At 44.0% G+C, this 21,167-nt stretch overlaps 1 protein-coding gene across 3 annotated transcripts in view; it reads left to right on the top strand.

The window, feature by feature from the left end:
• Tbcel (tubulin folding cofactor E like) overlaps positions 1-21,167 on the top strand; it is a 59,311-nt gene that overhangs the window by 26,119 nt on the left and 12,025 nt on the right. For all 3 annotated transcript variants that reach the window (XM_057768035.1, XM_057768037.1, XM_057768034.1), the window contains exons 4-7: positions 3,122-3,303; positions 4,808-5,064; positions 8,834-8,960; positions 10,524-10,640. In XM_057768035.1, coding sequence (XP_057624018.1) covers positions 3,122-3,303; positions 4,808-5,064; positions 8,834-8,960; positions 10,524-10,640 — 683 coding nt within the window. The remainder of the gene's footprint in view (positions 1-3,121; positions 3,304-4,807; positions 5,065-8,833; positions 8,961-10,523; positions 10,641-21,167) is intronic.

Genomic DNA, 21,167 nt, shown 5'->3' with positions numbered 1-21,167 from the left:
CTAGGAACCAGGCTTTTTCTCTGCTTTAGCAAAGGTCTGTGTTATTTCCCAGACCACACTGCATACAGCCAGGGGCTGCATATTTATTTGAAGTATCTGCACTTTGTTTGGGCATCCTCCTATGCGCTTGGTAGCCTGCTGATGCTGTTGCTTTCAAGTTTCTCATTCAGTTTACTGGTTTTTTTTGTTTTTTTTTTTACCATTTTTTGTAATCCTCCGATTCCTAACTGTAGTTGATCCCACTCTTTTAGAGTATATATCAGAGTGTAAAGGGACTGGAGGAAAACTGATAGCAAAAGAATATTGATTTTTTTTTCTTTTGCTTTGATTAAACTCTTTGCCAGGCTACAAATGCTTCATGGGTTACTGGTTTTAAGACATCACATTTCAATCCCCTTACAATCCATGTGTCTGATTATGAAGATCATTTTCCCCTAGACATTGACCAAGTTGACTTCAGCCTGCATTAACATAGCAATGTGGAGCAAAGTAATGTGGAATGTTCTTTGAGTTTCCTGAGTGGTCACTAATGTTACAAGTTAGGAGCCATTTCTTTTGTTTTAAGTTCTCAGCTGCTATGTATCTCAAGGCTCACACACACCGGGTGAGAACTGTATAGTCTGGGGGGAGATGAAAATGTGTCCATTTTTCTTCATTTGGCACTTGTATGTAAAGCAATTCCAGTTTTTAGCTACTGACTTGAATTTTTGGCTGGATAGAATTTTGCTCAACCTTTCCCAACGTATCTCTGTTTCCCCCCTTTTTTCTTATTGAAACCATTTTATAAAAGAAATTGAATCAAGTGTTTGAGAGGAGGGAGGAGTTAGCCAGTCAGGTGAGGTAGAGAAAAGCTTGGGCATAAATTACCGATGGTTATCTGCGATCCCTTCCCCATTTCCTTACATCTCGAGTTTCCCCCTTTATGGGGTGCCTGGGTAAAGGACCCCTATGAAACCCTGATCTGTAGAGGTCTGAGAGGTGATGCGAGTTCAGCTCCTCACTTTTGCTCATGAGCAAATTCAACTCATTCCAGCCAGGGGAGTCTTTTTAATCTGTGATTTAAAGACACCATATGAAGAGCTGCCGTAGACACTCAACAGAGTGTGTCGCCTTTGCAGTTGGGAAATTTTTCTATCATAAGTAAATTTTTATCAATCTAATGAATACTATGTTTTCCTTAGCATCCATGTGAGGTGACACAGGAAGCCTTTTGGATCTTCATACTTTAAAAGAAAATATTTGTTTCTAGCACAGAAAATGCTTCCTGCCTGATTGCTTAGCGTGTGTCCAGTGTAGTGTTCAGGACCATGCGCAGGGTCGCACTGGACACTTGGCCAGTGTAGATGGTAAAGAGAGGGCTACACAGCCGTTAGCCTTGGGATTCTCCAGAATTCGTTTCACAACCTTTAAGTAACTCATTCTTTTTAAAGCATTTTGCTCTTTATTATAGAAATCTAGAGGGAGGTGATGGTATCTGGTCATCGTCTACTGTGTGAAAGTCCTTCTCATTGGTATTTAGGTCATGGAATGTAATGCATTATTGGTCCCTGCGTGAGCTATTGAGCTGTGTTGTAGGCTCAGCCACGCGTTGCATTACGGTTTGGTAACACTCACAGAAGCGACTGCGAGGGAATATCCTCATACTGTCGGCATCCCTCACGCTGAAAACAGCAGCTCAGTGCATCTTCCCTATTCGACAGCTCCTTTCTTCATTTGTGGAACATTGAGTGTGCAGAGTGGTGAATGGGAGGGCCTTTCCCTCTGGCAGACTCCTGGGAGCCTCCTCAAGTTAATCTTCTCGCTGAACTGAGCAGGCGCTGTGGCCTGATGAAGCTGCAGCTCACCTTTTCTCCTGCCCGTGGTCCTCTCTGGATGTACCCAGCGTCTCTTCCAGAGCTCCGAAAACAAACTGGTACAGAGATGTCAACCCTGAGTGACATCCACGCACATCTCATTTAACCCTTCACAGGGTCCTGAGCCATCTAGGTACTTTCCCCTTTCGTCAGCGAGGAAACAGACTTGGAAAGGTTAAGAGATGAAGCCAGTCGGCTAGCAAGTGTCGGAAACTGATTTGAAAGCAAGCCTTCCACACTCCGAAGTGAGTTCCTGCTGCTCCTCTCTGACTCCACTGCTGCCTGGCCCTACGAGACTTAATACATTTGTAGGTGTGAGCATCGTTCCAGCTTCCTTCGCTCGGTCCTCACTGCCCGTGCCCACTACTCTACAGTTGTTCTTTATTTCCTCCTGGTTATACTCGTGATGTACAGTGGGGCCACACTCAAAGTTGTTGAATGTCTCCGAGCTTCAGTGTCCTCGTTTTTCACCATGAGAAAGTCACAGCTGGCAGGTTGTTCAGAGAACAAATGTGTATCCAGAAAGCTAGAACTGTTCAGAGCGTATAGTTAGACTCAGCCACACCTCCTGCTCCACTTTTTTCTATAGGTTGCTAAGTAAGCCATAAACTGGTGAATTGGTGATCATGCTTTCTCCTTCACCAGTCTCCATCTGTCTGTCTGTGTATCATCTGTCTTTCTATCTATTGGTGTATTCTGGATGTCTTGGGCTTTTGAATAAATACATTTTAAAGTTTGGTTTGTTTTTTGCCTTGGAAACAAACCGAAGCATCCCTGAGTGGTAATGTCTCTCCAGTCAGCTTTGGACACACAGATCCTTACAGAAGGGCTGGGGTGGAGCTGAGGAAGCTTTCACTTAGACATCGTGTGGTGTTGAGAATGAGCGGGTGAAGGTAGTCAGAGAGAACTGCATGACTTAATCTTAGCTCTTTAAAAATGTATAGCCTAGAATACCATCTAAGTTATCCTTTTATCTTACTTATGTGAGAGTGTATCGTACTGGGCAAAATCAGGGCCTTGCTAATTGTCACACAGGGAATCCTTCCCGTGCCACTAACTCTCAGCTATGCTACTCTTCCTTGGAAACAGACTAAATGATTTGCCTTAATTTGTTGAAGCCACTCCTCCTGCTCTGTAGGTGCCTTCGCTAAGTGGGACTCCTCGAGGTACAAGCCCTTCACCTGGGGACCTACTCTGGCCTTCACGCACGTGACTGCTCTTTCAAGGCTCCAATGTCCGCCTGACTCACATCTCTCTTTTCTCCGCAGGTCAGTAAGATTGTGTCAAATGTTCCTCAGCTGGAATTTCTAAACCTGAGTTCCAATCCTCTGAATCTGTCGGTTCTAGAGAGAACATGTGCTGGGTCCTTCTCGGGGGTTCGCAAACTTGTCCTCAACAACAGCAAAGCATCATGGGAAACAGTGCACACGATACTTCAGGAGTTACCAGAGTAAGCCCAGCGAGCACAGGGGATTGGGGTCATGTTGCCATCTGTGTCTCTGCATAGAATGTCTGCTGATCTCTCAGCTCAGAAACTCTAGAGCTGTAGGCTGAATGGAGAAAGGTCAGAAAAATGAAGTCACTGGGGTGAGGGTGTGGGGTGACCTGCTCACCTTTCCAGGGGCATAGCTGGGAGACATAGGATGGCCCGTGAGAAGCACTTGCCGCCCCAAGCACCTCTTTAATCTTCTGATTGCCCAATTTAAGAATTGCTTTAGCCTTTTCTTTGGAAGAAAAAAAATGTGTTGACGTTGAGATAACTGGGCGCCTCTGTAGGCTGATGCAAAGTGGACCTGGACAGAGGAAATCTCTGCCAGAAGGAAAGAAGGCTGGAATTTCTTTGATTTTTCTAAGTACAGAAATGATCCAGGCTCCCAGGATCCAGCCTCACACCACTCACTGCCCCTGAGTTCCTCACTGTTAAGCTAATCAGCTTTCTTCACGATGAACAGCTTCCAGTATGGCATTGAATTAATTATTCTTTGAGACAGGGTCTCATGAAGCCCAGGCTGGCCTCACATTCACTTTGTAACTGAGGCTGGCATTGAACTCCTTATTCTCCTGGCTCTACCCTTTAGGTGCTAGAATGATTTGTGTGTACCATTAGTTGTGGCAGTTGAATTAACTTAAATTAAGGTGTCATTTGCTAACCATGTGACCTCTTTGGGCCCAGTTTCCTTGCCTGTGAAGTGGACACCATTATATGTTCCTGGCACAAGGGCTGACACAGGGTAGGGATATGGTAGTTATTGTTTCTTTTTATAAACATTTCTCCACGTTTTCTGGAATTTTCTTCTTTTGTCTCTCGGCTTAAGTCTGTCCCTCCTTAGAAGCCGGGCATTCTTTCCTGTGTCGTAGACTTGCACTTGAGTTTCATTGCTCCAGAAGACACTTGTTCTAAGAGTTGGTGCCGCATGCTCTGGCGTCTGGTTAAGCACAGGATTAACCCAGCAGCAGCTTCTAGCCGCCTCTGTTGCTTCACTCTGGATTTCCCTTCCCAAAGATACACTGTTCTGAGCTGCAGGAAAACTCCTTTATATTTTGTCTGTGATACAGCCAGAGTCTCACATATAGTGTGATTGTATTTTTAGTTTTTAAGACAGGGTATCACTGGTTAGCCAGGCTAGCCTTGGATTAGTTTTTAAGACAGGGTATCACTGGGTAGCCAGGCTAGCCTTGGATTAGTTTTTAAGACAGGGTATCGCTGGGTAGCCAGGCTAGCCTTGGATTAGTTTTTAAGACAGGGTATCGCTGGGTAGCCAGGCTAGCCTTGGATTAGTTTTTAAGACAGGGTATCGCTGGGTAGCCAGGCTAGCCTTGGATTGATGCTCTTCCTTCCCCATCCTCCTGGGGTTCCTGACACTTATGTCCTTTAGTTACTGAATGCATGGCGGTGTGTCTGAAGGTAAAACTCAACTGCTCTAAACAATTGGCTGTTTCCTTTCTCTCTGCAGTCTGGAGGAGCTCTTCCTGTGCCTTAATGACTATGAAACAGTGTCTTGTCCTTCTATTTGCTGTCATTCCCTTAAGCTCCTACACATAACAGACAATAACCTCCAAGACTGGACTGAAATCCGAAAGCTTGGTGTAATGTTCCCTTCACTGGATACCCTGGTCCTGGCCAACAATCACTTGAATGCTATCGAGGAGCCTGCTGACTCCCTGGCGAGGCTGTTTCCTAATCTGCGATCCATCAGCCTTCACAAGTCAGGTGAGGCACAGGCTTGCCCTCGTTCTGTGTCAGTCTGGTCAAGTTCATGATGGAATATAATAAAAATGTGTTTTAGTCATAACTATACTGGTAACAGGGTAGGTTTTCATGTACCTACAATCCATTTAATTTAGGACATCGTTTTCTTCATAAGTAATAAGTGTTAAGGAGCATAGAATTATATTCACAATTTATATTTTATACATTAAAAAGAGTCATAAAGAAGTAAAATGAAATTGATGATGTAGTTATTAAAAGACAGAAAAAGAATTATAAACTAGATCATTTTACCTAGATGCAGAGTAAGGAATCCTGGTCTGGCAGCCTTTTTAAATACTCATCCATACATTCTTGATTGTCACCTTATTGCTGCTGTATCCTGTACATTACAAGAATGAATATATGTTAATGATTTTTATTTAAGACCAGCTTTAGGTTCACGGAAAACTTAAGTAGAAAGTACAGATGGTTCTCATGTGTGAACAACCTGCCCCCATTTTGTACCTCCCGCCACCAACTGGTATTGTACCATGCCCATCAATGAGCTGGTTCTGACATGTCATGCATCTGAGAGTCAATAGTTTCCCTTAGGGTGTACCCCATGGGCTTTGAGAAATGAGCAGAACAGCTCCTCCATTTGGTGTGCAGACTGGCTCAGTGCTCTCCCGGTGCCCTGTGGTCCACCTGCTCATCCCTCTAATGCTGACATGCTCTGGTCCTCTGTTGTCTCTGCACTTCCACCTCAGCCACAGGCATTTATTTAGAGTCACGCCATGTGGAGCTTCTTTAATAGGTTTCTTTCACTTGGTAATTCGTATTTAAGCCCCTCATGCCTTTTCATCACTTGAGAGGTCCTTTCTTGTCAGCCCAAAATGATATTCCATTTTTTAGGGGGCACCATAGTTTATCCATCATCTGCTGAAGGCTTTGATTTACTTTCCAGTTTGAACAACTATGAGTAAAGCTGAAACCATTTGTTCAGATTTTCAAGTGGGCATACGCTTTCAGTTTGTTTAGGTGGATGATAAAGGTAGAACAGCTGTATCATACAGTAAGATTGTACTTAGTTTTGAAAGAAACCTAAACTGTCAAAGCAGTTGCACCATTTTCCATTTCTACCAGCTCTGCATGAAGAGTTGTGTTGCCCCACATGCTTGACAGCATTGGGTGTTAGCAGTGATGTATGCTTTGACTTCTAATAAGGGTCTTGAATTTAAAGTTCCCTAACTGCCAAATGGGGAAGAGCCTTTCTGTCTGCTTACTTTTCCTATGTTGCCATCTGTGAAAAGGTGGGTTTAGGGATTTTTTCCACTTTTGGTTATAGTTAGGTTGTTAGTTGGATTGTCATTGGGTTGGGCTGTGAGATACTATTCTTGGGAAGATGAGAGCAAACACTCCAGATAAGGGACTGACCAAAAAAAAAAAAAAAAAAGTAAGATACCATCAAAGTCCAACTTGATGAACCAGTGAGTTTTCTTGGGGTTATTTATAGAAATATGGGCGAGAGATTACTTGCAGGAGCAGAAATGGCACAATGATGGTTGTATCCAGCAAACCCACCCAGCATGAGTGACAGTGCACAAAAACTGGAGACCCGAAGCACACTGAAGAGGCAAGTCAGCAAGGTGGACGGTGTCCTTGGCCAAGTGGATCCGTTGGTCTTTGTTTTTTTCTAGGCAATCTGACTAGTCTCTACTTTGTCCAGGCATGTGGGCTTGTCTGCCCTTGATTCTCAGCAGTCTTTACCATTTATATTGTTGGGGAGGGAGGGAGGGACCTAGTGAATCTAGTCAGTTTTAGGAACTTCCTGAAGCTAATGTTCAGTTGTTTACTTCCAGTCTTAGGAACATCCCTATAGCATTTCATGCCCCTTAGAATGGTCTGTTGTTTCCCCTCCCTGTAAACATTCTGCCTTAAATATTTTCCTTCAAGATAGAAGATTTTAATCTGGAGGAAACTGCCACACAACAGGTTGAACTATTAGTTGGGTTGTAAGTTGGATTTTTGTTAGGTTATTAGTTGGATTGTTGTTAGTTTGATATCTGAGTTAATAGTCAGACTGTTAGTTGGGTTTTTAGGTTGTAGTTGAATTGATTTCAATGCTGTAGATTGAGCCTAGGGTCTCGTTTGTGCTATCAGTGACCTATATTTCTTGCCTTCTTTTTCCTTTTGATTTTGAGACAAGGTCTCACTAAGTTGATCAAGTTAGTCTTGAACCTATGACCCTCCTTTTTTAGCCCCTTGACTAGCTGGGAGAATAGATTGGTTCTACCAGACCCAGCTTATTGAGTTTTAAAAGTTCTTGTATGTTTCCGTCAATGGACTTTTGTTAAATGTGTGTTTTGCAACAAAACTTCTCCCAATCTGACTTTTACTCTCATTTTTAAACCTCGCTTTCTTCCTAGTTCTTAAAACAACTACATACTTAAAATAACTGTGACTTAAAACTGAAAAAGATGAACTTAGTTTAATTCTCTATAGAGGTTATGATGATGAGTAGGAAATGCGTCTTTTCTGAACATTACACACATGCCATGGCACACATACGGAGGCCAGAGGACAACTCGCAGAAGTCAGCTTTCTCCTTTTACCATGTGTGTCCTCAGGAACTCAGATGGTCAGACTTGGTGTCAGGCACCTTTATCTGCTTAGCCATCTCACTGGCCCCTAAAAATGCATCCTAAAAGCCACGATTTTGCACATGGAAGCTTTTTATTTCACAGCTTGACAGCCCTTGACATAACTCTCCTGCATCTGGGTAGACGCGCCCACTGGTAAGAGAAGAGGACAGCTGTGACTTGAGATAGTTCTGTGCCAGCGTCCTCACGTGTCCTCCCTCTGACTTCACCCTTGCTGCAGGGCGCTGCAGACACAAAGCAGTTATGTTCTCTGAAATGGATTTCCCATGGCCACTCGGTCTCTCAGGATGTCGTGTGTGTGTGAAAGCCTGTCTGACTCGGGAGTCAGATATCAGCTTGGGTGACACACTTGCCCACGGCCAGCGAGAACTGCAGTTTAGAGCTCAGTGTCTTCCCCTCACCAGTGCTCTCCTTGCTTCAGGGTTTGGGGTTACTGTACTCATGGGTCGGGTTGGTTTTGGCAGTGATCTTGAACCCATTTTCCTGCCCCCAGCATGAGGGTAACACAAAGGTAATAAGTCTTAGTTTCTAGCTCTCTGTTCTTGTCGTGTGTTCAAACATGTTAGGGGAAAGTTTGGCATGCCACCATCACCTCAGAGAGTCACAGTCCATTAGTCTGCATTTAGTAAAAGAAGTCAATTGAGTCACTTTTCAGAAGAATCACAGCATGCGCCTGTTTACTGAAACCGTGATTACCCAATTAGATGCTGTTGCTGTGGAACAGGAGATGGGAGGGTGTTGAAGAACCAGGCCCACTCTCTCTGTCCTTCACAGTTGAGCTCACAGAGATGGGAGAAGCTCTGGCAAGTGGGTTTGTTTGTCATTTTTGTTGCCTTTGGCAGCGCCTTTTTACTATCCTGCCTTAGCTGCCCTTGAACTCTAGATCCTCCTGCCTTCACTTGAGCAGGGGAGAATCCAGACACGCAGCAGAGCGCTGAGCCTGTTTTCCAGGGAAGTTACTTTGAAGTTTAACCATGGCCATTCCTGTATCCTTGGAAAGGGGCCAGCTTCTGGCTGGCTCTTTGTACCTCAGCATTTCAGGAATTGCTAGGTAGCTGCTTGGCCATCTTTATCTTCTTCCTTTTGTTCTTTTCTGGGTTTACCTAAATAATATCTTTTTTTCCAATTAGGTTTGCAGTCGTGGGAAGACATTGACAAACTAAATTCCTTCCCCAAGCTTGAAGAAGTGAGATTGCTAGGAATTCCTCTTCTGCAGCCGTATACCACTGAGGAGCGCAGGAAACTGGTGGTGGCCAGGTATGTGGTCCTGCTCCTCCTGCTGCTTTCTGAAGGGGCCTTAAAGGGCAGGATACTCTTTGGGGTGTTGTGTGTTGTCCCATCTCCTGAGCAGACTGTGCTTAAGCTGCTTCTGTAGCACTCAGGCCTGGATAAGAAGAGATGTAATGGCATGAGCAAGACCTGTAGCGGTCCTGCCTCCTTGTAAATAGATGTTTTGTCTGTTTGTCCTTAAATGCTTAGAATATTTGAAAGCCCATTTGGGGTGGTGAGTGGAAGCCTATCGAAGGAGAATCATCTGCTGCAGCTGTCCTTATCTCATCTAACATAGTGGTGATGTAAAGAGCATTTATACCTGGAAATGGAGCCTTCTCAGCACGTCTTTTCTTCTTGAGTAGCTATCTCTTGGTTGACTTAAGAAGGCTGGCTGTTACTGTCTTCCATGCTCCTGGCTTTTTGTGTCTTTGGAGCTATCTCTGCACACTGCTGCAGCTTCCCTCCAGTGTGAATGCTCGTATGAACCTTTAGCAGAAAGAAGATTTGGGCTAAAATGAAAAGAGCCCCGGGGCTTTGCTTTGCTCTCTGCGTGCACCCCACGTGGAGCTCTTGAAGGATGGGCAGTTGGCTTTGGGGTTTCTGCAGAAGAGGCCTCCTTAAGCACAGCATTGATATTTTGCCAAGCTAATGCCTGGCTCCACACTGCCATGCCCGTACTTCTTACCACAGTCAGAAGGCTCACTGTTCTCTTGGGAAGCCCAAGTCTCATGGTAGGCAGGCTTTAGGCTTTATGTTCTTCACACAGTTCATTTACAAGCATAAGATGATTTGTGAGTTATATATTCATTTTGTACGAACTACACTTTGAACTTGTGCTATTTAACATGGCAGCCGCCAGCCTAGGTGGCTATGAGCACTTCAAATAATGCCTTGGCTAATTTGAAGTATAAAACAGACACTAGATTTCCCCTACAAAAGAGCTCATGACTTCTTAAAATATTGATTACATGTGGAAATGCTCATATTCTGGTTATATTATATTAAATAAAATATATTGTTACAATTTTACCTTTCCGCTTTTTAAAATGGACTAGAGAGATGGCTCAGTTGTTAAGAGTACTTGTTGCTCTCCCAAGGACCTGAGTTCGGTTCCCAATACCTATATCAGGTGCTGTACAGCCACCTGTATCTCCAGCTCTAGAGAGCCTGTTACCCTCTCTGGGTCTCTTTAGACACCTTCACATGTAAGTACATATACAAAGACAGACACGTACAGGGAAAATAAAAAGAATAAAAGCCAATTTTAAAGTGGAACTACTAGGTACTTCCGCTACATCACTGGGCTGCGTTCATCACCTAAGGTGGCCAGTGTGACTTAGAGCCGTGCTCTGAAATGTTAGGTTTGAAACAGAAGATCAGCATCATATCCAAAAATGCAGCACTCTTTATTTCATCCTTTTGATGACTTCACTGTGTGTCAGTCTTCACGCAGGAACAAGGCCCAGCCAGCTGTATCCTTTCAAAAACGACGGCCCATTGTTTTATTTCCAGCTCCTTAAAATGTCTTTATTTGGCTTTCACTTATAGACTGCCCTCTGTTTCCAAACTCAATGGCAGCGTTGTCACCGATGGAGAACGAGAAGATTCTGAGAGGTTTTTCATCCGGTACTACGTGGACGTCCCACAGGAGGAAGTGCCATTCAGGTAAAAAGCTCTCAGCAGGCGCAGTAGAGAGCCAGGCCAGGGTCTGATCCTCTGGTACTTGGACTTAGAGAGAAAAGGAAGACATAAAAGCAGACATATTTTATCTTTCTTTCCATAGTGCAGTAGTTTTCAACCTGTGGGTCATGACCGCTTTGGGGGATCAAATGACCCTTTTACAGGGGTCACATGTCGATATTTACATTATGATTCATAATGGTATCAAAGTTACAGTTATAAAGTAGCAGTGAAATATTTTTTTGGCTAAGGCTCACTGCAACATGAGGGACTGTATTAAAGGGTTGCAGCGTTAGGCAGGATGAGAACCACTGCAGTCTTCTGTAGACAAAGGGCTGGTATCTGGCTCACAGCTGTTTTCCCGCACCGTGCTTTGTGTCACCAGTTTCTCTTCTCAGAGCACGTGTCATCTGTCCTCAAGCTGTGTGCTGTGTTTGCTTTGGGTGTGGCAGCTTCTGCAGAGCGGTAGGCTTGGCAAGCGAGGAAAGGACTGGAAAGTGGGCTCTCGAAGGGATGAGCGTGGGTGGCTGCAGAGGAAAAGTACCAGGCCGAGATAGGATTGCCTGAGTTTGGGGAGGACATTCTGGCTAGTGTGAAGAAGGCCCTGTAATACTCCAGAGATAAAGGGAAGGATAGAGGGTGCATTTCACCAAATACAAAAGAAAAGAGAACCCCCAAAACAGCTTTCCAGGTGTGGACAAATAGAATTGCTCGCCAAAAAATTTCCATGCCTCTCTTATGTAAGAAAAAGCTTGTGGGGGTAGGAGGATGACTGGGTCATTTAGAGCACTTGTTCTTGCAAAGGACCTGGTTTCCTTCTGACTTCCTAAGGTGCCAGGAATGCATGTGCCACACATACATGTAAGCAAAATACTCATACATGTATGTTACAGGGTATTTGATAGCACTGTGAAACTCTAAGACTGTGTTAATAAAATTAAACTTGGATCGGGGGCGGAGCCAGTGACTAGTTGACAAGAATTGGCCATTGAGAGTATGGAGAACTCAGGAATAAAGATAGACACACAGGAAGTAGTAGGGAGGGACCTAGAGATTTGGTGTGTTGGGGGGTTGCTTTGATTTGGAACAAGTGGAGAGATGCTTCTTTTGCTTGGTTGCCTGCCAAAAAGAAAGGTCAGTCAACTGGTTGCTTTTCAGTTTCTCTAATCTAGCAGGTTTTGACTCCAACATCTGGCTCCCAAGTCTTTATTGATAAATAGAACAATAGAAACTTAGTTAAAACCTACATTTAGGGGCTGGAGAGATGGCTCAGCGGTTAAGAGCATTCCCTGCTATTCCAGAGGTCCTGAGTTCAATTCCCGGCAACCACATGGTGGCTCACAACCATCTGTAATGAGGTCTGGTGCCTTCTTCTGGCCTGTAGGAATATACACAGAATATTGTATACATACATACATTCATAAATAAATAAATATTTTTTAAAAAAATCCCTACATTGAGTGGCCATGGCCAAGCCTATGTTGGTACTGGCAGGACCAGGAATCCCGCCAGGCCTCATCCCAAGTGGTGGCAGGGCACAGATGGCAGTTAAAATCAGTAGATTCAGGTACAACCACTAAGCCGACAGAAAAACAACACATATAAATATTAGAAAGGAAAGAAAGAAGAAAGAAAGATGCTCAGTGAGGTGAATATGCTTGCTAAGGAAGCGTGAGGACAGTTAAAGTTAGATGCTTAGTGCCAAGAGATATCTTAGCCTTCTGGGGGAATAGGAGGGGAAGACAGGAGAATCTGAAGCCGTTGGACCAGCTAGCTTTATGTGCACAGTGGAAAAAGAACAGTGAGACACTGTCTCAGACAAGGTGGAAGGTGAGACAGAGACTGACCTTTGACCTACACATGCACACTACAGCACATATGCACCACATCCTCGTACACAGATACAAACACATGCAAGAAAGGAACAAAGAAAGAAGCTATCCTTGAAATATTAAAAAGAAAAGAAAAAAGAAATAGCTGGGCACAGTGGCATTTACCTGCAATCCCAGACCTCAGGAGGTAGAAGAGATAATAGAACCAGGAGTTCAGTGATAACTATGGCTACATAGAGAACCCCTTTCTTGGACAAAAGAAAAAAGAAGAAGAAGGAGAAGAAGAAGGAAAAGAAGTAGGAAAGGAAGAAAGAGGAGGAGGAGGATAACCTAGGTTTGGTAATTACATCTGTAATCCTAACATTAAAGAATTGGGAGTTCAAGGCTATCTTTGGCTACATAGTTTGAGGTTAGCAAGGGCTAAATGTCTTAAAACAATCAAACAAAAACACCACTATGAACAGTCAAACCAAAATTGCAAAACCACAGCAAGAAATCTTCAAGAATAACAGGAACCCTTACTAGAACTAAGGTTCAACCGAGCAAGGTGGACATGGGGAGGGATGTGAGGCAGGTTAGTTGAACCTTATGTCTACAAATACTCATGATTCTGATCCAGTCTTGCTGGATTAGACATTCTTTCTCCTCAAATGAGTTAATATTTACAGACTAATATTTGTGACATAAAGTGGTGGCCATTTTGTAGGGCTATAAATTTGCATAAAGAACTCTGTGGTTGTTTAGAAATACTTAAACTCTCAAGTATTTAAAGTATTAGAGAAATTAAAGATTCTCAAGATTCTTTAATTCAGAATAGCTAGCTGAGGGATTTTATTATATTTTAAAATAAACACTATAATATGAGGCTTAAACTAAATGAAAAAAGAAAGAGGTTTAAAAGATGGTCCATGGCTGGCAAGGTCCATGGGTGATGGTGTTCACCACCAAGCCTGATGGTGGGAGTCTGACCTGCGGTGTGGAAGAACACTAGTCCTGCATGTTGTCTTGTGACCGCCACACACATCATGTCATGAACACTGGCTGGTGCACCCAGGTGTGCTGGCTGCTTATGTTCACTCACACACACACAGGAGTACACACAGAAAGTAGGTAGATCTTAAACTTCAAATATGGTTCAGCATCTATTTTCATTTGACTAACTTACTAACTGCAGATACAGCCATGTAGGTGCAGATTGACAAAAAGGAATAGATAAAATTATTTTCTGCTCCTAATGGTGTAATTATCTTGAAGTGAATTTATTCCTCTGTAATAGTGTTCTACAATGAAAGCCATGGAAATCAACCTTGATTAGTTTTAATCAGCAGAGAAATGCTTTATTAGGATTTTGGGAAGAATTGTTAGTCAGGAACCAAGAGAGGCATTGACAACCACGGCTTCAGCTCCTGTGTGATGCGGCACTGTTGTCTGTGAACATCACGGTGCTGGGTACTACCTCTGACTCCTCCAGTTACGTCTTTGGCCAGTGATTTCTGTCATTTAAAAATCTGTATTAAGTCCTTACTATGTACTAGTGGCATTGTAGAGCTAGCCAATGAGGATGACCAGGACTCTCCTTGTGTGGCTCCCATTCTAATAGGGGCTTTCATTGGCTTTCACTTTGGCCCCAGACTGACCTTGAACCTAGGCCCTCTTGTCTCTGCCTCCTAAGTATGGGGACTACAGATGTGACCACCATTCTTGTTTTAACCACCATTGTTCTTTCTAGAAATTTTCCTGAACTGCTTTTGAGAGTCACTGAAACATCAGATTTTTGGTTGTTCATTTTGCTTTTCTATTGGACAGTGCTGAGGATAGAACCCAGGTTTGCCTGGTGAACTCTCTGTCTCTCTCTGTCTCTGTCTCTCTGTCTCTGTATCTCTGTCTCTCTGTCTCTCTGTCTGTCTCTCTCTCTCTGTCTCTCTCTCTCTGAGATACATCTCCAGCATCCTGATCTTCATCACACTTTCACCAAAAGTAACAGCTTACTTCTTAATCTTTCCAACATCTGTGTATTCCTTTTCCCAGGTGTAAGAAAGCCAGTGTTTATGCGCATCCTCATTGAAGTCCTTGTGCAAATGGCAATGTGTTTCTGGATGGATAGCCCAGGTCTATGGACCGCTGGGTTTAGTGCTAAGTCTTGGACCTTTAGGTGACATCCATATTACTTTTACTTTTATATCATGATACAAGTTGACTCAGCAGTGAAGTTGACCACTCTAGTTTACCTTTTACAGAATTATGGAAAATGAGAAAGAAATGGGAAATAAATTGAAATTCGTAAGCATGTACATGCACATAACAGTGAACCAAATATAAATGTGGATCGATACTGTTATACACTGATCCTAGGCCACAGTTGGCATTCACTGCTTTCTTCCATTTCTGCCACCCCCCTAAACCCCCCATTTGCTTATAACTCTCTTTGACTTCAGGAAATATAGCCAGAGTCAGCAGTTTCTGATGGAGTCTAGTTTTACATATCTGTGCTTCCTTGTCTGGAAGCTCTCCCTCTCGACCTGGTAGTATAGGGAGATGCTAAAGAGAGCCAGTTTCTGGATTCCATCCATGCCTAAATACGACTCCTTTATTTCTCCTGACACTTAATAACCTACCTTGACTGATATTTCTACAAACATTTTTGGGCGATACATTTGGCCTGACATTGTGTAGAAATAGAATGGGTAGCTATGAGGTGCATTTCCAGGGGGATGTTGTTCTGAGGACTAAGCTTTGAAACCTTATAAAGCTTGCCAGTGTAAAAGCTGTTTGCTGGATGGGCTCAGGGTCTGGCATGCACTCGGCTGGCAGCCCTTGGGGTTGCAGGCCTACTCCGACTCAGGAAGAACTGGCATTATTTTGGCCCAAGTGAAGAGGTCAGTGGAAATGTAAGAAGAGTTACCAGTCACCAAGTCTCTATGGTAACACTGTCTGTGGTTCTCTCAGTTTAATGCTGTAGTAGAACCAAGTTCATAGACTCCTTAAAGTGATCCTAAAGACTCCACAATCCACTCACTGCTGCAAAGGATACACGCAGACTGTTTACTTTAATGCATTCCTTTATTCTGGTATAGGTATGTGTATATACATGTATGTGTATGCACACATGCAGACCAATGAATATGGAGGCCGGAGATTGCCATCTGTGGCTTTCCTCAGTTGCTCTCCACATGATTTTTTGAGACAAGGTTTCTCATTGAAGCTAGGGCTCAATGATTTAGTTAGACTAGCTTGCAGACAAGTTCCAGGAATCCTCCTATTTCAGAGATTATAGGTGTGTATATATAGATATAGATTATATCCCTGACCTTTCACAGTGGTGTTACGGATCTGAACCTAGGCTGCAGGCTCTGTGCTATCAGAGCTCTCTCTCCAGCCCCTGACACAGACTATTTAAGGACTCTCCCTGCCTTTCTACCTCTTTATCTCACTGTGCCCACTTTCCCATCCACTAGCGCTTAAGTGCCACTGCTTGGCTACTCCTGTCTTTCAAATGGACACGGGTAGACTAATTCCAGTCCTCTGCCTGCATCTTGGGGCTTTGAAGGCTTTTTCAGGGCTGTGGGTGTTCCTCTTACACTTAGAGTAAGAAGTCCTTCTAAGGTTTCGTGAATAGAAGGTGTGTAAAGGGCCGTGTGGGTGACAAACATGACCACTTGTGTTATCCTTGTGTCCCTCAAGGTTTTGAATTCTTGCACACTGTCTGTCTGTCTGCCTGCCTGCATACATGCATACATACTTACACACACACATACACACACACACACACACACACACACACACATTTGGCATCTCAGCTTCCTTTAGCCTAGACCATGATTAAATTCACCTTCTGGTTAGTCAGCTGGATATACACTGTAACTGCTCTCAGCTGCTAATGGGGGCTATCAGATTTGAGACATTTTGGCAAGTTCTATGCTAACAGGGCCAGCAGAAGCTAAAAGTGCCCTTTCTTCCTTGGTCTGAGCTCGCAGGCTCTCCTTGTATACTTAGTTCTGATACAGTGACCAGAGTTGTGTTTTGTGATTAACATCTCTGAGTGTGCCCTGATCGGATGCTAACTGGTCAGGCTGTGTATGTGGAAGGTCTTAGTGCATGCTGATAAGGGGATTTTAATGAATCAGACTCATTATTAAGCATGGAAGACTTAACCATGTTCGCAGGGACTTCCAAAGCCTCCATACACCTTCATTCCAGCCCTCTCTTGCCCTTTTTTCTAAAGATATTTTACTTTATAGATTTTTTTTTTTAAAAATTATGTGTAGGCGTGTGTGGATCTGTATGTATGTGGGTTTGAATGTGAGTGCAGCTGTTGGTGCAGGCAGAGGCGTTAGATCCCCTGGAGCTGGAGTTGTGGGTAACTTTGGGTCACCCAGAGGCAGTGCTAGGAACCGAGCCATGGTCCACTGCAAGAAGCTTGTGTTCTTCTGAGCCATCCCTCCCGCCCTCCTTTTCCTTTTGCACTCCTCAGCTTTACTGTTGTCATTTGATTATTACCGACCGACTTTACTCGCTTGCAGTTAAGAAACAAGGATATAAACTCTTATATATTTTTTAAGGCCGCCTTAGCTGTTTAGTTAGAAAAATAAAGAATTCTTTCAGGGAGGGCATGAATTGGATCTTTATTATGTAACCCAGGCTTGCCTCAAATTCATGCGATTTAAATTAATTTTTATTTAAGTATGTCAGAGGATGAGTTGTATGGACACCTATGAAGGCCAGAAGAGCTCTTTGATTCCCTGGAGCTGGAGTTAACAGGTGATTTGTTAGTTGCCTAACAAGTGTTCTGAGAATCAAACTAATCAGGAAACATTCTTAACCCCTGAACTATCCCTCCATCCCCTAGCGTGAATTCTTGATGCTCCTTCCTCGGTCTTGTGAGTGCTGGGATAATAAGCATGCACCACCATCCTGACTAGATTGTGTTTTGAATAGTACCTGCATTTCAGTCTCCGCCCCGGGCATAGTTTATGGGGATCTCACCCTAATATCCTTTTATTTAAGCCCATAAGCTAATAGGTGCTATGCCTCATGGCCTTGGATTCATAAGCTCCTCATTCTTGGCAGTACTGTCAGTCACCCTGAGCCTTGCACGTGACCAGGGTGATAATTAGTCTTCCCACGTCTCTACCCATTTAAGAATGTCTCTGTGAGCACTGATATGATACCCACTGGCCACTCCTAGGCAGAAACCAAGCACAGATTGCCCTTCATTACCTGAGAGGTTATTGCTTGTAATTCATCCAATCTCTGCTACTGATTTCTTAGTGTAAGCAATAGAATCAACTCTGAACAAGTTAAGTTGGGTAGGAATTTAGTAAGAGAATAATAGACGTTGTGCAGCTTACACAACTGACAAGAAGATTAGAGAATTATATCTGGGCAGGGTCAGTGGAACCCATGGCCCAGCCAGGATTTCTATATCCATACATGAGCAACATGCTTCTGATAGTGAAGGTTGGACAGAACTCAGCAGGTGGCATGCCACCATTGCCGTCAGACCTTTGTAGCCATGCCTGTGAATTCTCAGATCTACATCAGTTAAGAGTGCTTTCTGCTTTTGCAAAAGACTCAACTTGGTTCCCGGCACCCATGTGGCAGTCTGGAACTCTAGTTCCATGGGATCTAGTGCCCTCTTGTGACTGTGACATCCTTGGGCTCTTGCACACATGTGATGGACACAGAAGAACACACAATCTGTCATGCCTGCATCTTTGCCTAGTACTTAAGATTTAAAATGACAGGCATATGTCATTTTTTTCTCTTCTAGTTTTTGGGGAACATAGAATATCTTCTCTTTACTGTTCGCACTTTTTTTTAGCTGCTTGCATCTCATGTGTTTTGAGTCATCCTCCTTCCCTGATGCCGTAATCAGAAGTAAATTTAGATATAGACAGCCAAAGTTAACTTCTGTCATCCACTACAATTCCCTGATACCGTAATCAGAAGTAAATTTAGATATAGACAGCCAAAGTTGACTTCTGTCATCCACTACAATGCATATTCCCTAGTAGTTTTCATATTTATTTCTTGGTGGATTTATTCAGGAAATTTTTTGAGCTCTAATGATATGCCAAACCATGTTATGCATTCAGAAAGAAACTGTGGGGGCTCATGATGTGGCACAGCAGATGAAGGTGCTTGCCACCAAGCCTGACAGCATGGGTAGCATCTCTGGTACCCACATGGTGAGAAGAGAAAACTCTCTCCCGAAAGTACCTTTTGTGCCTCCGTATATGCCATGGCACCCGTACCCACAAAATAAATAAATGTAATGCAACTTTTAAAGCAGCAGTAGTGGCATTTATGGTTGACAGCCAGAGGAAGTGACGGATAAGAAAATAGTATGTAGTCCATGTACACTCAAGTGCATAGCGCGTATAGTCCGCTGTCACTGTGAATGGGAGCAGTGATACATGAGCAGAGCATTGGTGCTGGACTCACCCTCTTCTCTTCCAAGTTACCTATATCACCTCTTCCTAAAGCATGGATGCGGCACACAGCCCTATGGAAGCGTGGCTCCTGAGGTAATCCACTGTTTGTACTGAGTCACAAGGGCTTTGCTCTCCTGGAAGGTGTGTCCATTTGTTTTGGAGAAAACATTTCTCTTCCTGTGACTAAATCTGTTGGTGTGTTGGGGAGAGTGCTACTCTTAAGTCAGCGTCCAGCTCAGTTTCCTGTACCGACTTCCTCTACAGTCTCCTCTAGTAACACGGTTTCCTGTACTGACTTCCTCTACAGTATCCTCTAGTAACATGGCTTCCTGTCCTGACTTCCTCTACAGTCTCCTCTAGTAACACGGTTTCCTGTACCCACTTCCTCTACAGTCTCCTCTAGTAACACGGTTTCCTGTCCTGACTTCCTCTACAGTCTCCTCTAGTAACATGGCTTCCTGTACTTTGTACTTTTGTCTACAGTCTCTCGTAGTTTCAGTTCCCTGAAAACCTCTCTCTGGTTTTCCTGCCTCGTGTTAATTAGGCATACGTCACTCTACTCAACTTAAACATCAGCAAGGAAAGAGACCCAGGTTGTCTCTGAGTGACACATGAAGGGCCGGGATGCTGAGCTGAGGGTCCCTTAGGTAGCAGAGCTAACCTGGTGACTCGGTAGCTTTCTTCACATCTGTTTGGTTGTGATCGATCATCTTACCAATGAAACTCACTATGGACAACCCAGAGATTTACTGAGTCTGTTTTCCTACCCCAGAATAAAATGTTTAGGGCACTGAAGGGAACCATACATCAGTGTTGTGAGCGTGTCTTGTAAGAGTGCAGTAATTGCCTACAGGTGCAGTTACCCTTTTCCCTGCCCTCTCTTGCTGGGTGGGGCCTCCTTGCTATGGTGCTTATGGTGAATAACTGGGTAGCACGAAACTGAGCCATCAGACAGAGAAGGCGTGTTTATTTACGTTGTGAAACAACCAAAGAAGAAAAGCCTCTGTTCTCAGAGTCTTGGCCCTTGAGCATCCTGGTGTTTGCTGGTCAATAGGCCCGTTCTTTTAGAGCCTTCCTCTGTGCCTCGTCTCCCAGTGGCTCGTGGAGCAGTGGTATACTGTTTCACAGTAAACCGAGTGTGTGCTACAGGTGGCTGGAGAGATGTCCTCTCCTGGCTGGTCATGTTTCAATTACTGGATTCTTCTGCCTCACTAGGAGAGCTTCTAGGAATTGACTCTAGATCCTAGCCGCAGGGTTCAGGGGAAAGTTTAATTTATTTACTGAATATTTGCTGCAAACCAAGTGGCACTGGGCCAGAACGGGGGGGGGGGGGGTGCACGGGCAAACAACAGTGTCTGGAGAGACTTGCTTTAGGGCCAAGCTGGCACTAGCTTTCCTTGCTGGGTCCTGACCTCTAGAGACTGAGTTTTCCCAGGCCTTTCCTCCTTAGATTCTTCTTTTCTGCACTCATCCGTTTCATACCATTCACCAGTCCTGTGTCTCTGAATGCCACCTGTGTTGCGGTACCTGCCACAGTGGCCTGTCCCTCAACTACAGACTAGTGTATCCAGTTATCTGCTTGATTTATCACTTGGATGATGAAGCAGAGCGTGTCAGATTTTGATGTGTTCCCTCCACACCCGATCCTCCTCCCCTACATCCGCCCCTCTGCCCACTCCTCGCTCCTCTGTTCCTGCCCTAAGCTCTTGCAAGAGCTGTGGAGTCACACACAATTTCGTTCTCCTTAGCCTTCATCTAGACCAGTGGTTCTCAGTCTTCCTAATGCTTCAGCCCTTTAACACAGTTCCTCATGCTGTGGTGAGCCCCAGCCATACAATTGTTCTCAGTGCTACTTCATAACAGCCATTTTGCTGCTATTATGAACGTAATTTAAATATTTTTGGAGACAGAGCTTTGCCAAAAGGGTTGCAACCCAGATTGAGAACTACTGATCTAGACCATCTGGGTTCTTGTGTTTTTAAGTAAGACTTTCACGAACTAGCCTTAGATGGTTTGTAATTTCTGTCTGCCATGTTCTTGCATCTAAACTTTCACAGGTCTCACCTGTACTGTTACATTACAGCATCCTGGTAACCAGTCCATGAACCCACCAGTTGACAGAAACTCAAGTGTATGTATATTTCAAACGACAGAAGCAGCAACTTGCTTTCTGACTACCAGCGCATCTAGTAACCCTCTTTCCTCAGGCTCTGGCACACGTGTTCTCCCACCAAGCAGGCTACCTG

This window comes from Chionomys nivalis, chromosome 4 (assembly GCF_950005125.1).
Source record: "Chionomys nivalis chromosome 4, mChiNiv1.1, whole genome shotgun sequence".
Classification (NCBI taxonomy): Eukaryota; Metazoa; Chordata; class Mammalia; order Rodentia; family Cricetidae; genus Chionomys; species Chionomys nivalis.
The sequence above is the reverse complement of the archived record's forward strand: the minus strand, read 5'-3'. Positions and strand labels throughout refer to the sequence as shown.